The sequence below is a fragment of the Brachyhypopomus gauderio genome, chromosome 5 (assembly GCF_052324685.1).
Source record: "Brachyhypopomus gauderio isolate BG-103 chromosome 5, BGAUD_0.2, whole genome shotgun sequence".
Taxonomy (NCBI): Eukaryota; Metazoa; Chordata; class Actinopteri; order Gymnotiformes; family Hypopomidae; genus Brachyhypopomus; species Brachyhypopomus gauderio.
Window position 1 is genome coordinate 32,916,814 of NC_135215.1, and position 18,735 is coordinate 32,935,548.

Here is an 18,735-nt window from a genome sequence, read left to right on the forward strand (position 1 = left end):
GATTCCACATATGCTGATTTCCATCAATATTGGGTTCATTTATGAGTCACCAGTGGCACCCATGGAGCTTGGGGGTGTGCCAACAGGCAATAGCAAACACACACACACACACACACACACACACACACACACGTGCGCGCTCCTCTCATTGATGTATGACCAGACAATGAGATGAAAAGGTACCTCCACTCAGATATGACAGGTGCGCTCTCATTTAACTGTAGGAGATTAATGAGGATATACGATTGATCAAGTTGTTTTTCCTGAGTTCTACTCAGGAAAGAGTAAAGATTGTGTTACCTGACAGTTGTCTGTCTGGGTAAAGGCCATATTAATAAATAAAATTAACAGGCCTACCATTCTATGTGCCTCAAGACATCTTCTCAAGACTAGGTATTCAACTTAAGTCAACAAAAGGCAAAGTTAAGACCGTGTGCATTAGTTTGAGTCCATGTGCAGAGTACACGCAAGACCACTTGGCTTCTGGCCAGCTGATACGCAGCTACGTAATACTACACTAGACAGCAGGGAAGGATGTCTCCATTAACCCCAGGTGTCAGTGCTGACCTACAAGTCCATAACAGCATCAGCTGGGGAAGATGTGTATGTGGTACATGTAGGCCACCCATTCCAGCAGTGGGTCTGTGTATGACTCACTCACAGCTGGTTAAAACCCAGCCCACATACACACTGCATCTCACGGCCCCTTCCCTCTCTAAATGAGAGTGAATGAAAGAAGTTGAGGAAACAGAGTGAGCACATATGCTTAGTATGCAGAGGTGCCCACACTGAAACAACGCCATATCCGGTTTTTACTGCAAAAAGAACTGACTAAAGAGATGTTCCAAATAGCATACTTGTTTTAACAGCTAGGTCTGAAGACACAAAATAAGCAGCATGTTAGATATATAATAATTGGGACCTAAAACATAAGCTCTCCTAAAACTTAGCTAGTTCACAGTATCCAACAGTCAAAGAATGAAAATTATATTTTTCTCTGTTATGTAAACAAACATTTATCAGATTATTTTTACTCTACTGACAATATATTAAGTCACGTTGTCTGTATTATAGCAGTAAAACAGGCATAAACACTTGTCCTGAACAGGATACTACTTATGAAACTTTTTCTACCACAGCATGGTATCACCTTGCTTTACCCAGCAGACTGATACATACTGGTACAAGAAAAAGTCCATAAGTATTCGATAGAGAAATACAAAATACCTTTTTTTTTTAAAACAACACTGGAATGTGTTGTGAAACACATCCAAAACATCCTTTTACATGTCACATGTTTGTGAAATGATAGCGTTGCTTGAAAGATCAAACCTTTCCCTTAACCGTTTGTGAACAGTACAATGTATACCTTGAATGAAACATGAAATCCTGCCTGAAACAATGAGCAGATTTTCCAAAGTCGCGGGACACACCTTACAGGGTAAAGACGTAAAGTGAAACTTTATATCCAGTTAACAAAGAACAGGCCTATGAGGGGGTAGCATGGGAGGGAGACCACAGACCACCAACCAATCAACACAGAAGAGCATATGTCACAAGGATATGGACCCTTCCCACTCCTACACCACTGGAAATCACAACACAAAACATTTCAAGGTTTTGGAGGCCTGTTGGTCTCAATTACAGGGCTTAACCTTTGATTTCTCCTCATCTGATGGCACTTCAAACTCATCTGAACAAACGGCCATTAAGAGACAGAATTCTGTATTCTGAATGTATGCATACGTGTAGAAGGGTCTAATTCTGCGATTCCCAGGACATCAAAAAGGAGAACAACACTTCCAGCCGGGCCTCTTGGTCCAACTCAAGGACAATACTGAAAGTAAAGTCATGCTTTCACCCCTTTTCCCCTCTCTGATGTTGGCACGGTGTTCTAGTCTTGATACTGTGACATTACAAAACAAAGGAAAGTTCTGGAAAGGTCTTTGTAGTCCCCCCCCCCCCCCCCCCCCCCTCCCCTTCAAGTAATCATTGAATGTCTCATAAAAACGTATTTCAACTTGGTGAACTTACTGGTTGGTATATGCTATATATACACACCACATAGACTATTTTGTCTGTTATTTTGAATCATTATTATCTATAATGGGCTAATAGTGAATTACAATTAATCCATGTTAGAAACTTTGAACACCCACAACACTATACTCAGACAGCTCTATTCTATTCTCAGCACATCTATTCCTGGGTTCACTGAAAATGCAATAAAGGGTGCTTAGGGAATACTCGGTGAATTCCAGTTTTAATCTATAAAATTTATGCATGTTATACAAACCATCTTGCCTACAATCCTTATGTGATCCGAAATGGTAAAGCTACTTAAAACTCACTGACATTAATATTCATCTCAGCTTTCATTTTCAGTCATCCTCATCCTCATAACAAATGCAAAAGATGCATACACACACACACACACACACACACACACACACACACACACACACACATTCATTAATCACAAAATCACCACTGATTAGGGTGACACTGCAAATAAAACTCAGTCACAATGTTGTGTTATAAAAAACTATTAATCACACAAACTGACTAATACATGAAATGCTGTATTTTTCAATGTTAGAAGCGAATCAAACACACACACAAAAACCTTCTCTTGGTTCACCAAAGAGAATATGCATCCAGGTTTCATCAGGATGCTGGTCACCTGTGATGCAAGATACAGAATGGGCAAGACAGACAGGGAGTGAGACAGACACTCCCAGATCTCCGACATTGATTGCTTCATCCCAAACAAGCAAACATTCATCATTCAACAACTGAGGACATGTACACCTTATTCACCTCAACACTGACATGTTTAAATATAGCAACAAATCACCAATTTGAAACATATAATTCAACTAGACCTTTTTATAGATGACAACATCAGAAAGCCTTCTAGATTCACAAGAAATGCCTGAAGTTGTTTTCTTCTTCTGCACATACCTACCTACCCTTTAGGTGAATATAATTTTGCCCCTGAAAGTCTGGTAATTAAGAGCAACCGTTATTTAATCTGTTTCATATGTAGTCTTTTGACTTGTGCAACCTGTTTGAGACATTGCTACAAGTGTGTGTGCAGTCAGTTTACAGCTCAACAAGGACCAACTTAAAATGCATCAAGCATTTGCCATTAAGTCAGATAAAATATTGCACCAACTTAACTCAAAGGTTTGTACAACAGTGTCACCGCAATTGCCATTTGATCCGACAACCTGCTCCAGTAACAGTACAGGCCTAAACAAAGCCAAAGTGCAAATCATAACCCAAGATGCATCTTGAATTCCAGGATTGACTTTTCTGAGGTCAAATTCTTAAAATAATAATAAATAAAATTAGAAACCATTTTAATTCTTTATCATTTAACTGAGCAGTGGTAAGTCTTGTTAGTTCCTAAATTTATTTTTTAAACAAATTAAAGGGCAAACCACACACACACACACACACACACACACACACACACAGGGGAGGGATGGGTTAAGCAGCCCTGGAGTGTCAGGACAGGTTTACTCAACATCGGCTGTCAAGTTTCAACCGAAACGTCAACACGCCCATGGTTTAATAACACGTTACTGAGACTAGCCGAAAGTAGGGCAGATCTCTCACCTCAAAAGAAAAAAAACAACAACTAAACGCGGATTATAAACTGGCCAGGATTTGTTAATCGCAAAAAAAAAGTTCGAGACAAAAGCCGCAAAGAAACGCGCCCGTCACTCCTAAAATAAAACACAGTCGCTAGCTAACAGCTAGCTGGCTACGGTCGCGAGCTAACGCGCTCGCGCTCAACTTGGAACGTTCATTAAAACGGCGGTTAGCCGCTCGGCTAACAGTTAGCTAGTGGGCTAACCGCACAATATACACGGCCGGGCGCCACGATAACCAGCTAGGCGAGCAGCTAGCTATCCGAGATAGTCATTTTTTGAGGGGGGTTGTATTTTGGTAACTCACAGAAAATGCTTCTGGCTTAGCCAGGGTGGCGTAAACATGTTCTCTGCGTGGTGAACCGGTTTGTGCGCCGTCTACCGTTACTCGGATATTTACCTCAGACACAGTTAGCAGGCGATGACATCACCAGCTAACGCTAGCCGTCTCGTGTTTTGTAGCCATGAGTGAAAATAAAAATGCTCATATCATCAACATTTTCAGCAGTTTACGACCGTCAACTGTGCCGTCGTAAGACAATATTATTATTATTATTATTATAACCAGACGTGGTGAGCCAAGCCGAAACAGCCTTGATATCAACTGAACATCATCTTAGCTAGTCGGGGTTAGCCAAACAGCTAGCCAGCTAAACATCCCGGCTGAAATAAAATAAAACCACAAATACCACCGTACGTGGATGGACGTGTAAAGAAACGCGCTGGCTAGCTAACCGGCTAGCTCGCTAACGACCGCCGGACCCCACACCGGCGTGTGGACACATGACCTTAGAGACGGTGCAGGCGGCTAGCCCCGGCTAGCTGGAGGCTCCATGCCTACCTGCACAGATGCCACTTAAGTGCCGGGATGCCACTTAAGTGCCGAGCGCGTTCGGACGCGAGCAGCGCCGCGATATTTCTGACATTGTGGGGGAAAACGGCGTTAAAAAAACACAAACGCGACCGTAGCGTTACCTTATTAGAGGCGGCTCGGGCAGACATTTTGTTCCTCCTCTAGCTTCTCAAGTTGATTTAAACGTTGTTGTGGGTTTATTTAGGAAATAAACGGGGATGAGCTGCGTTTCTTGCTGAGAGAGAGTATAAAAACACGGCCCTGTTCCGTCCCTCTCGCCCGGGTGCCGCAGCGACCGGGCCAAGAGTTTTAACTCTGGACGATGAGCAACATGTCAGCCACGCTGTGGAGGAGATCCAAAGTTCTCCGCCAGCTCTCCTTCATCATCCCTCCCCGCGCTGGTACCGATGAGATGGATTCGTGTCCGAAAATATAAAAAATAAATAAACAAACTCCCGATGCGAGTGCAAATCGGCCGCGTCAAAACGCTCCGAGACGAAATATCCGTGGAGACGTGCAGAGAGGAGAGGAGGAGGAGGAGAGAGGAGGAGGTTCGTGTTCCTCAGCCTCTCCACGGCTCCGCTGCAATGGCAGACACGCGATGCCTGCTCTCCCACGGCGCTGCGAGTCCGAGCGGCAGCCGTGAATGTGTCTGTCTGGGAGAGTCCATCGCGCTGCTCCAGGGGTGTGGGGTTAAACACGGCTCGGCGCCTCGCTGCACGCTGAAGCGTGTCGGTGTCGTGTTCCCGTCCTGTCGTAGTCACCCCACACACACGTTTAAATCCCCCCCAATGGACAATAATGCACTCGAGTGACGGCGTTTAAAGCGTCTGACTGCAATGAAATGCTTTTGCTGCAAATAAGAGGAATGATCTGCTCCCATCGGCGAGGAGACCTAACAATGTCATTGTCTGTCATCAAGGAATTGGTCTATTAAAGCTCATTTACAGAAGCTCAAATTTAGATAAACAGATAGCGTCCAATTCCATTTAACAGACCAAATACAAGTGCAAACTGATACAGTCTTATGTTTGAAAGACCAAATTTAGGTTTAATAGTTGGGACCACATTACTCTTTTATCAGAAAAAAACTCTTGACTTTTCCGTTGCTTGCCTTTGCCATTTCTGTATAACAGTACAGCAAGATATTAGAGTAATCACTGCAACTGAGATTAGCCTACTAATCTGTTTGATAAACTACTGAGAAAAGTATAGTACGGATCTATAGTATGCACACAGGTTTCTGATATGCTGTTTAAAATTAACAATGTGAAATGTTATTTGTATTCTACAACAAAAACAACAATAATTATTATTATTTAGTAATGCCTGTATTTGCCATCACTCTATGTGTTCACTGAGCACGTACCTTGTAGCGTTACATCACACATCGCACAGAGATACAGTGAACACATCAGCTACATAGGCAAGAGAGTTTAGCTTGCATTTAAACGGCCAGATATGACTCACTTTAAGGGCTGCAAGGAAAAGCTAGGTGTTTTACAACTGTAAACAATGGATCAACACAAAGTGAACTACAACTCGCAGGATTGTCTTAGATTATAGGAGTTGTGCAATACTTTTCGGCAGAAGTCACTCCTCATCAATTCAGAATATGCTTCTGGAGGCTGGACAGCCCAGCCACATTGGACTTTCCTGTCACAACACCTAAGACCCAAAGTGTAGAACCAATCTAGATTGTTCCTGACACACTTATTTCCATAACTAATTCTGTAGCGTGCAGAATATTCTGTGCTCCCTGCAACAGTTTTAAAAAATACACAGTACTGTTGCATAATGCATTTCACATTTAACAAAGCCAGTCTGATTTGGAAACACTATCTGTTTCAAACAAGAGTCAGGTGCTGGTAATGTTGGACCTCAGTGAGAACATCAGTTATTAGCTGCGTAAGGAAAGAAATAAACAGCATAGACTGGACTGAAGGTCCTTTCTGTGTATCAGTCCTGCTCAAGCTCTCAGCAAAAGCAGCAAGAACCCAACAGAGTAAGCAAATGTCCATGGAGCACATGAAGGCAAGAGAAAAAGATAATTCACTGGCTGTTATCGACATGTCTCGCCCTACATTCAGAATGCTTATGGAAGGCTTTGCCATCTGGATCCATTTTTGAATACCTCCATAAAGCATTATACTACACTTACTGAGATATTGCAAATTAAACACACATTAAGAAAACAAAAAAGTAATCCACCAACCAGAAAAGACAGTATCTTGGCTTTAGGCATATGGGCTACAGATTATGTCCCTTGAATGAAGAAGAAAATTCAGTGGGACTGACTGTTCAATTGAATCCATGCCAAACTAAGTTACTATGACACTGAGAATATGGATATGTAAGGTAGAATACAATATTTTATCAAAACATTTATACCCTCAATGTAAGCACTTTTATGCCACACAAGGCCTTTGTGCTCTTTGTAATCCTCTGCCCGCCTCTGTTTCCTTTTATCTCTTTTGCTAATGAGTGAAGATACAAGCTGAGTGAGAACCATGAGAAAAGAGGATTCCTGTGATGTTGCTGATGTAAGGGTGGGTCACGCCTTTTTCACTGATGGACAAAGCAATAGAGGGATGAGGAAGAGACAGACTACTTCTATAATGCTAGGACAAGGTCACACTGTTGAATGAACAAATATAACAGTAATAAGATATAAATACATGAGAAATGGTGAGTGTGAAAGAGGCTGTCTAAGCAGCCATGGCAACAGACTAAAGTATGATTTTCTGAGAAAACAAATGCTTGTAAGTAATAGTATTATGTTGAATAGTAATATATTCAATAAATATCCCCAGCCTTATTTTAAAGTCTTCAAATATGGCGCTGTAAGAAAATATCTCGTTTCGCTTGCTCTTCTCTTCAATACAGCATCCTCATAGTCCACTGCACATTACATTTAGCAAAAAGTGACATGTCCTCATTTCATTGTGTTGATATTGAAACAAAACTATAGTCACTCTTTTACTCGTCTGACTGCCCTTTTCACCTTATGCCAACTACCTTTTAAGTGGTTTTCCTCCTACCATTTTAAAGGTTTTCAGTTCATCAGATTATGTCTTGAGTTATGTCAAGAATTAATCATTGATTTTTCTTTGCATAGTTAGAAAACTGCTATTATTCTTTCTTGAAAAGACAACAGTGTTCTTTCACGTCTTGTCCAAATAATTGAGAGGCCAAATAATTTAAAGTGTTACACACTTAAAAAGAAGGTTATTTAATGTGGTGACTGTGGTAAAGTCCCCGATTAATGACAGTAAACTAAATTGCTGGTTGTTTAGTCTTCTTATTCCTGCAGTACATTTAGATTTCTGTTTAACTATTGAAAAATTGTCTGCTTCTGAAGAACAATCTGTGAAGAATCTTCTAAGCAGATGTTCTACAAACCATAAAGAGTTCCAAGAACTCTAAGCGTTTTTTATGGAACCAAAAATGGCTCTTTGTGGCATCGATCAAAAATGGTTCTAGAACCATTCAATGAAAAACTCTTCAGGGAACCAACATGATTCTTCGATGGCATTGTTCCAAAGAACCCGTCTGTCTTGCAGTTGGCACCTTTGTTTTTAACAGTGCTCATTATGATGCCAATAAACAACAATACTACTGAAACATTTCAGGCCAGCTTACAGGCCTTGTACTGCAACTCTCAGGGTTTTTAATTATTTGGGAAATAACTTAATATATCTGAGGTCTGTGATGTTCTCTGCAGACAGTGCAGAAAAAACCTCTTTAGACTTCAGTGTCAGTTTGAGCTTACTTTAATACTCTTATAGCTCTGTTACAGATTTATCGCAGCAAGAGCCCTGGCACCATTGATTACACCAACTCTTAGATCACTTAGTTCTTGTATATCTTAAAACGAATTAAAAATGTTTCCTAATAAATTTGTTGTCTTTCCTCTCTCCACTGTAGCAACATTATTACGGTATACATATGTTCTGTCTACCCAGATCATCAAAGAGCAATATCTCTGAACCTGTCTAAAGAGCAGGGAGTCTGAAGACCTTTTAGTTACTATGACCCCAAGCACTAACGTTCTCTTTCTGTATCTGTGAGAGCCATCATTACTACAGCAGCACTTAAAATTGCCTCAATTTTGTTTTGTATGTGTTCTTAAACTATTTGTATTATTACTCTATTTAACTTGACTGTTCTTTCTTTTTAAGATTGACTTAAGCGTCCTTGTTCATATGTGCATACATTTGTCAATGTATCTGTTTCTTTAAAGCTGTAAAATATATTTTTAAAGTGCTACATGAGTCATTTTTGTTGTTGTTGTTGTTTTGCACTATTGTTCGTTCAGAGCAAGTGTCACTGTGCAAGTGGTTCAGCGCACAAATAAATTAATAGTTAAACAGCCTTTCTTCAAAATGCACAGATGTACACTGTCCTCTTATTAAAGCTTTAAACTTGATATACAGTGAACGCCTATGCTAGCTTCAGCAGTAGAGAGATCGGACACTTATATGCTCTTTAACTAACATAGCTTGGGATGGATGATAATATCTGTTGCTCAGTCAAGCATGGTGGCACTGAAGTATAAGGTTGTGTTGACAATCTGTTCTGGGGGCAGTTCTGCAGAAAACCTTTATGTGTTTAATCTATATTTCCTGAATCGACATAGCCACACATGGTAAATATATTGTTCCAATGAAGCCTACCTTATAAAGGATGTTTTATGGGCATTGTCGAACAGATATAAATTAATACAATGAACTTTGCAACACTAATGTAACTCTGTTGTGAAATAAAATGAAAACCATAATTTTGTCGGTGCTCTATGTTCATGGTGCAGACAAATAAAAATGCACATTTTAGTTATTTCCAAACAAGAGATGAATATTTCAGCTGTTGTGTACACATAAATAATAACATCCACCAGGAGCCGAGTGAGTCAATGTCATGATGAGAAGTGAATCACAGACACCAGGGGAGCGCTCCAAATCTATTACAGCATTAGGCTGTGGGCGAGAGTGAATCACCAGGACCAGCAGTCCAGTAAGCAATTCTTAGGGTCCATGTATGAAACAAGGAACCCTCGTCTTCAGTAATAAGTATCTGACAGCTGTTTAGCTAGGAAACAACACAGCCTGGGTTAGAACAACTTAATGTGGTTCTTGCAACAGTAAAAAGAAACAGTTCATCACTAACGCAAACGTTGTAAGTAATTATGGACTGGCAGTGTATAACTCAACCAAAGGCAAATAAAAGGCAGTCCAGCCCTTTTCTGGCGGGCTAAGGCCTCCTCATCCACTAAGCCTGGTGCCAGACAGACTATAATCACCTCACACTGGTGTACCCTCCCTAATGCCTGGTAGACACCATCAACCTCCCTATGATTATATGTTGCCAGCACCTTTACTGGATGAATAAGAGTCCTGCTCAGGTCTGCAACCAGAAGAGGATCTCAGTACGACAATATGAGACACTTTCTATGAAAAGCTTTCTGCTAGTGTGGCTCCCAGGACTCATCAGTGTTTGGGCTACAAGCCCAGGTATGATCAGTGCACTTAGGGATGGCAGTTCACGTCCCAGTTTAGGTTCATTTAGGCGGCAAAATGACCAAATCCCTATTTAAAAAAATGGAATTACCCTGCGTGAATGTAAATGGATTCGTAATGCTAAGCTGAAGAAGGTGTAAGCACTCACTTTTTTTTTCCTTTTTCGATTCCTGTTTTCATGAATATTGGAGAAACGAAGCCCTACTCAACAGATTTCTGTCCTGTCAGCCGTTATAGAACAGCCACACTGTAAAGCAATTAAGGCATTGATTCGAAAGAAGACTCATTTTGTGCTTACTGGCCTGTCGATAGCTCTTGGGGGAATGATTAAGTCCATTTTTTAAAAACCACAATTCCATTGAAAATACTAAGGACAAAGTCTTCTGTTACCAACAATTTGTACCTGTTTTTACTTAATACCTGTGATATCCAGGAAATAAAATGTTCTTCAAAAGTTCTACTGCCATTTTCTGGAGACCTAAATGGAATTTCCACCACATATCCAGAACAACTGAAATGTCATACATGGGGACTTGCGGCCTGTGATTAAGCTTATAAACAGGTCTAAGAGAAATTGGGCGTGATTACATTCCACTGCGTGTTAGGTCACTCATGGTGAATATGATAAACGTCAATCATCTCATCTGCCCTGTGCTCACAGATCAACATTATTTATTTGTGCATAAAAGGATGTCTGTACAATTACGAACAGTAATGAATGAATGAATGTTCGATTTATATAGCGCCTTTCCAAATTCCCAAGGTCGCTTTACAATTTAACACAGGTACAATTCACAGACAACCAATCACACACACACCGGTGAGAAGCGGCAGCCAATTGCGCACAGCGTACTCTCTACCGGGATCCACAGCCCCCTGGGGGACTGAATGGGGTGCAGGAAGGGGAGAGAGGACAGACCCTAGTGGCAGAGCACCATCCACCACTGGGCATACAAGCAAACACACGCACGCACACAGACACAGACAGACAGACACTACTTTTTATTGAACATAGAGACACAGACACACACTCAGGGAGAATTTTTTGTTGACTGCCAATTTACCTAACCTCCATGTTTTTGGACTGTGGGAGGAAACCGGAGATCCCGGAGGAAACCCACGCAAACACAGGGAGAACATGGAAACTCCACTCAGATAGGGACTTAAACCCAAGACCCCAGTGCTGAGAGGCAAACGTGCTAACCACCAAGCCACCGTGTTACCCGTAATGTCAGTGTAGGCTCGGGTTGAACTGCCGACAGTACGAATGCTTCTTCCTCTCACACCAGCTCGTTCTTATTCATCCAGCAATATCATAAACCTCTAGCGCTGCTATAGCCACACAGGAGTGATGTTTTAAGAGAAAGTTGTCGGTGACCAAGCCATAGATGAATGACATACATGAGACGTGCAGTGTAACTGCTGTAGCCATTCAAAGGATTCAGCAGTATGCTCTCTTTAACAAGGCGTGGAGCTCCAGCCAGAAATACAGGATTTGATCGGGCAGTGTGTGGAGCAGGCCAGGACATGGCAGCGCGCCTCTCTCACACCCCGGGCAACACACACGCTGTACTGGGTGGCAGGACACACTGACAGCTTGAACAACCAGAAAATACAGGATTTAAGAGAGCTAAGTGAAGGGAATGAGACAATGGGGCAGGTTGTCCTGGGTTCTCAGTCAGACCTCCGTGGCCTGAAAGGTTGTGCTTGGAAAGGTCATCCTGCCCTTGATATTGTGCCGGGCAGGAAATCTCATTGGACAGCACTCTGGGTTTTCATATGAGTCACCAGCATGCACAGGAATGTGTTATTCTAATCCTATATCCCGTTTATAAAAGTAAAACTCATAATCATACTCATTATTGATTGCTTACGCCAATGTGTAAACAGGGTTTCTGGCCAGTACTACACTGAATTACACCACAAAACTGCTATCCAGCCAGGCTTTTTGGGAAGAAGGATGTTTCAAATGCAAATCAGTAATTTTCATATAGCAACTGTGATCATACGTATAATGTAAAAATGTGCTGTTTGTGAAGCATTTTGAGCCATTTTTATGTAGACAATCACTAATCTCACTCCACTTGAATCCACATTGAAATCCTGAATCAAGTTGGGCTTATTAAATGAGCTTCTCAGGGCACCTTCGAGCATGGCTGTTTTTCTTTTGGAACAGCAGAAGGGTTTTAGAGGAGAGACACGAAATACAATCAATAAGAAATCATACTTTTACAATAGAGGATGATAGATTAATTAACTACAATCGATTAGCCCCACAGCTCTGAGGCTCAGTGAGGCCACTCGGACTAGAGAGCAGCATTTTGTTTTGTATCATTCAAATCATGCTCTTCTACCAGTGATAACTTAATCTCTACAAGTCATAAAGTCCTTATGAGGAACATGAGACACCAGAAAACTTATTGCAATCAGTGGCACCATTTCTTGGTGGGAAAAGTGTAAATGAAGACAGGGAACGAGTGCAGAGCTAACACCGTTTCAATGATGAACAGAGAAATGTGTTGAAATTAATTCCTTTCTTTGTAGTTCTCGATCACATTCCCATCGCATTTTGGCAAAAGGATATTTGGTGAAAATGATTTCACAAACTTACACTCAAGCTCTATACACAACACCCCCCCCCCCCCCCCCCCTTGTTGATTTTAGTGAGCTTGTTCTTAATGATCAACCATGGCTTTACATCATCGATGGCAAATATTCCCCAGACTGTGACGGGTGCCGCCGATCCTGTTGTTGAAGGTAAAGGTACAAGAGTCACCAGACGTGGCGCCTGTGATCGTTCACACGTCCTGTGGGATGTGATAGTTGGGGGTAAGAGCGTGGAGGTGGAGGGGGAAACACCATCGGTAGGGTAATCTACCGCACTGCGCAAAAAGCCCAACAACGCAATAAATCTCTTCCGCTTCACAAGGGAATCAATTCTATTAATCCCCACCTGTGCTTCCTATAGAGGGTGAATATTTACAAGAATCCCTAGATCTAATAGTTTCAAGTGAAACAGAGCAAAGGACAGTAATAACATGGCTGTGATGGTCCAGGCAAATGTGGTGTATGCTGTGAATGGGGGGTGGGGGAGGAGGTGCGGGAGGTTGAGTGTGTTAAACAACAGGGGCAGTATGTGCACTGGGTGCATCGCTCCTAATGAGAGTGACACCAGCATTGGACGTGTCTGCTAATGAACATATTAGTCACAGGAAAATCAAGTGGTAGTATACATACTCTTGCCCACCACTTATTCTACAAAGTCTTTCCAGACAAAATAAAACAATTCTATTTATTCAAACTGTGTACTGAGTATCTGAGATGTCTTGCCACTTCTTGATGGACACTTCAGGTCTTCACCACAGAAACACAATGAATGATCTCTAGTTGGCCTTATATAAGCCTGCTCAAAAACATGACTGGCTCTCTATACACACTCATCACCTCTAAGATGAGGAGACCTTAGGACTAACCTAAACTCTTCATGTTTGAAAATCTGTGGAATGAATTAACTTACTATACACACCCTGTCTCTTCCTCTCTCTCTCTATCTCTCTCACACACACACACACACACACACACACACACACACACACACACACACAGCATACCACTACACTGTCATTAATTGATTGCTGGTACCATTCAGTACATCCCACAGGGAAAATGCAACTAATGAAAAGTACATATAGCACTTATTCATAAGCCAGGGCGGACAGTCTTGACAGAGTAGTTGAATATAGCCTCAGAAAGGAACATTAACTTAAGGCTTTCACATCAGTCACAAACACTGTGCATAGCTGTAAGTCTAATAACTCTTGAATTCAAAATAATATGTATATGAGAGCTGACTCACATTCACTTTTTATCCACAAAAACTAGTTAAAGTTGGCACTAAAGACACTGCATGCTGACTGAATCCCACAGCATCTTCTATAACAGAAACTAAAAATGACTACACAGACAGTAGATCCCTTGAGATGCCTGAAGAAAATAACCAAAGTGGTGTGACTCTAGGAAGGCGAGGAACACACAGTTCTGTTAGCCAGAGCCAGAGCCAAAGCCCCCTCACCCCCCCTCACCCCCCTCACCCCCCCTCACACCCTCCTCACCCCCCCCCCCACCCCCCCTCATCCCCCCCACCCCCCCTCATCCCCCCCCCCTCATCCCCCTTCTCGTAGAGCTAGGGTCCTGCCGACAATGGCGAGTAGTTAGGCCATTATTCTCCCTGTGCTCGCTGTTGGGTGTTTTAATAGTGAAACTCTGCCCCCTGCAGGAGATTAGCTGCACACGTCCCTGCCTCAGACTTATCACGTCCATACAAGCTCACTCACTTTTGCAGCAAAGATTTAATATATTTGAAATGTCACAATATTGAAATTAAGCAATCTGTGTTTCTATTAACACCTCGCAACCAGCTGTAAATTGTTTACAGCGAAGCACATTTTTTTTGTACACAATTAGGCTTAACAAAAAACTAATCTAAAAGGGGAACATGACAATGAAGAGAAAAATATATGAACCACACCAGTGAAACTGCAGGGTGCAGGTGAATTCTGGTATTTTCAGGCTGAGTTTAGAATTTCTGATATGCGGTCTTGTGCTCATATTAGCTGCACCATGAAAACAAACATAAAAATGTCAGAAAAACAAAACCCCATGAGAAATAACAAATCTTGGCACACATGCCTAGTTATTTAAAGTAGCCTGAACAGGAAACAAACAGAAAAAAAATCAAAGGTTTTGAATTACACAAGAAAAATGATTAAAAAAACATTATCATTGTCTTATCAAGTAAATATTAGTGGCATTTGTGCCTTGTCTCTAATCCACTAGCCTGCCTGAATGTAAAGGCCCCTGACAGCATATGGTGTCTCCCTAGGACACAGCACAGATCTCCCACATACCAACCAGCAACACCAATGAGCTGTGGCTGGCAAACACACAGATCTCCTTCCATCCGTACACGCTCACAGACTGAGCCAGACGAGACAGACGTAAGTCCCCACGAGCAACGCGAGATGAATAATTCTTAAACAAGTACGGGATCAATAAAGAGAGTCGGGATCATGAATACTGTATAGTGTGTTCCTGAAAAAACAGCACACATTACTGCAGAAGCTCTCAACAAAAACATCCACGACGACTTTATATAGACCTTGTGAGCAGAAGGGCTTGGAACAGTGACTTCAGGTTCAAGGCAGGAGTTCCTGCTCATGTAAGCTTAGTGTAGTGCGTTTAGTGTGCACTGTAACCACGTAGCACAAGTCATTGGATTCTTTGTTTGCTACAGAATGTCACATTTTATGCCAGATCGCTCTGGCTAGCATGCGCACTACAAAACACACACCGAGCCTGCGTCTCCACAACGTACCGCATGTATCAGCAGCAGTAACATGAGTCAGTGAAGCACGTTTTCACGTTTTCACCTTAAGGGCTTTGACTTAGCAGCTCCACCAGCTGGGAAAGAGACACGAAAAGCCACGATTGAATCCCAGTTCATGCCAACATAGCTATACTGGTTCCAGATGCCCTTGGATAACTCCAGACAGCTAGGCAGGAATTAAGTCATGTTGGCAGAGAAGGAATTTAAACTGACATGAACTAATACCTGGAATACCACACTGCATTAACCCAGTAGTCCCCCAAGCGTTTGGGTTTGAAATCTCACAAGGGCTCTAATGGTATTTAGCTGAGCAGGCAGAATCTTTTCCATTAGAGTAAATGAACAACAAGGGCAGGTTGGGGGTGGGGGGGGGGGGGGGGGGTCAATAGTAAATATCTCATTCAAAGCTTACAAAGCGCTGCTCACCAAAACAGTGCTCCACACAAGCAACCCAGTGATGCAGTTCTGTAATCACAGTTCACGTAATACAAACGGTGTCTTTCACAAAACAGGGTCAATTACACAAAACATTAGGTTCAAGTCTGTATCAAACATATATTGAAAGACCATGTTGATATCTGTGAACAGTGTCCGAGACCGCTGTTTATTTGTTTGTTTGTTTGTTTGTTTGTTTTCTTTGGTGCCAGCTCAGCCTGAACACTAAACACAGGTGAAGTTGGGCAGGTTTTGCCCTCGAGATCATGGGCTCTGTGGCTGATCTCTGAGTCACTGAGCTAAGCTTCACTCTTTAACTATTTCCATCAGTCGTAAATCAGCGTGGATGCCAATATCGTCCCTGAGATTCATGGACTACGGCTTCCCTCGAATTATAGGCAGGCCATGTGAGCGATCCGTGTCCAGGGGTTGTTCATAAAAACAGCATCCGCACTGAGCGATATCCAACAGAACTGTATCCAACAATTACATTGAGATAACAGGAGTTCAGGCTTGTATGGTGCTCCTGAGTAAAATGTATTCATTAAGATGATTAGACATGGAGTTACACAAGGACCCTTCAGTGGAATTTATATTACACATATTACACAATTTAATCACTTATTAATTTCTTTGATGTAGTAATACACCGTTCTCCAAAAGAAATGGTGACATGGTGGTATTTTTGCCCTTAAAAGCCCAAATGCAGTAACTTCTGACTGGGGACAAAACGTGACTACATTTCATATACCAGCAGATTGAACGTAAGCAATATCATTGTGGACAAACAAAAAACTACAAACGTACATTTTTCAAAAGCTGAGAAATGAAAGTGTATGAGGAAACCTGAAGCCATGAACACCCCACCTGCTCTCTGCTCTGCACAACATCCATTACGTCAATGCTTAGCACATTTCAACATAAAGGTAAAGAATGATTTAACAGTATAAGCGGCATCTAGATTCCCAACTATTTATTTTAGATATTGTTACAGGGTAAACTCTTAAAGAGTATCAGTAGGGTCCAGTATGAACACAGACTGCTGGCACCGTGCTTCTTTTTGGAAGGGTTTTTAGAGGTGAACTTAGAGCAAGGAGAAACTTAATAGATAGTGTTCTATGTAATACCCCATTATAGTTAGGTATAATGAAGTAAAATGAATTCCATTGTACAGGTGCTTTCGTCTGTTTCACAGATATTTTTAATAAGCAAATCAATACCTGCCACCCTGAAGGAGATTCTTGGGCTCACATTCCAATTTCTCTTTAGGCTGTGCTATGTTGTAAACACAGTGCTAAACACACGTGTTAATGTGCATAACTGAACACTCTTAAATGAATGTAGTAAGATATTTAATAGAGGAGGAAGACTGCGTGTTTCTGCAGTTTGTGTGCATTTAGTGCAGTGCCATATGTTAAGTACGTGGTCACATGTAGTCACATGACCCGATGGGATCTGCCTCACAACTGGTCCTCGACCACCACAGCAACAGCCTATAGTATACCGTACACACACACACACACACACACACACACACACACACACACACACACACACACACACACACACACAGCACCAGCAGGAAGCGTATACAGTAAAGGGGGAGGTGGGGGAGGGGGTTATAAAGGACATGCAGCACACACACCACGCTCCCATCTTGCATAAGATGAAACGTGACACGTCACATAAAAGCATATGTTGTGTATACACACTCACACACAAACACACACTCACACACACACACACACACACACACACACACACACACACACACACACACACACACACACACACACACACACCATAACAGTGTCACAAGAACAAAACGTTCTCTTCCCACTATATTTCTCTTCTTCCTCATCCGGCTCGAGGGACCACCCGTGACTCCCCCCCCCCCATGCTCCAGAACTCCACACTGACTCCAGGTACATCTCCTCCCCTCCACTCCTCCCCTCCACTCCTCCCTCCTCTCTCTCCCTTTCTCCTGTCTCCCACAGCGCGTTCCTCCAGAGTGGCTCCATGGTGCTCCCTGTCTCTCCCTCCTGCTCACACTCCATGGCTTCACACTACACAGACACACATCCTGCCACACGCCCATGTCACTGGGGAACAACCCCCTCTTCTGTGTACCCCCCCCCCCCCCTCTGCTCACCAGGACCACCCTTACCTCACACCGCACGTGCACTGGGACACTGGGACACTGGGACACTGGGACATTCTCCTCACTGCATTCTTCTTCTTCCCCTCCAATATTATACTCCACTGCCATTTCTCTCTCTCTTTCTCCCCCTTCTCTCCCTCTCTCTTACTATCCCTCCCTCTCTCTCTCTCTGTCTCTCACCCCCTTCCCTCCCTCTCTTTTACTATACTATCCCTCCCTGTCTCTCCCTCTCACTCCATCCCTCCCTCTCTCTCTCTCTCTCTCTCTCTCTCACCACTTCCCTCCCTCTCTCTTACTATCCCCCTCTCTCTCCTTCTCCCTCCCTCTCTCTGTCTCTCACCCACTTCCCTCCCTCTCCCTCCCTCCCTCCCTCCCTCTCACTCCATCCCTCTCTCTCTCTCACCACTTCCCTCCCTCTCTCTTACTACCCCCCTCCCTCTCTCTCTCTCTCTCCCTCTCTCTCTCCCGCTCCCTCCCTCCCCCCTCTCTCTCCCTCTCCCCCCCCCCCTCTCCCTCTCTCTCCCTCTCTCTCTCTCTCCCTCTCATGCAGCCATCTGAATATGTAGATCGGTTAATTCAGCTGCAGTCCCCCAGCAAACGCAGCTGCAGCACTTTCCCAAGACACCGTGCAGCTAGAAGTGCTAACCCGGGGCTTTTGCTCGTGGGGGCGGGGCGGGAACAGGCTACGGGGGCAGTTCACCACACAAACATGGGGGCAGTTCACC

General features: G+C 42.9%; 1 protein-coding gene and 1 long non-coding RNA gene across 2 annotated transcripts in view; one reads left to right on the top strand and one right to left on the bottom strand.

Annotated features, from left to right (window-relative positions):
- The first annotated feature begins 3,560 nt into the window (after positions 1–3,560).
- LOC143515183 (uncharacterized) lies at positions 3,561–8,975 on the top strand. Its single transcript, XR_013131048.1, has 3 exons — positions 3,561–4,191; positions 7,003–7,061; positions 8,440–8,975. It is a non-coding gene; the product is annotated as an uncharacterized LOC143515183 (long non-coding RNA).
- A 9,676-nt stretch (positions 8,976–18,651) lies between these two features.
- LOC143513960 (uncharacterized) overlaps positions 18,652–18,735 on the bottom strand; it is a 13,613-nt gene continuing 13,529 nt past the window's right edge. Inside the window, exon 4 of the mRNA XM_077004641.1 lies at positions 18,652–18,693. Coding sequence (XP_076860756.1) covers positions 18,652–18,693 — 42 coding nt within the window. The remainder of the gene's footprint in view (positions 18,694–18,735) is intronic.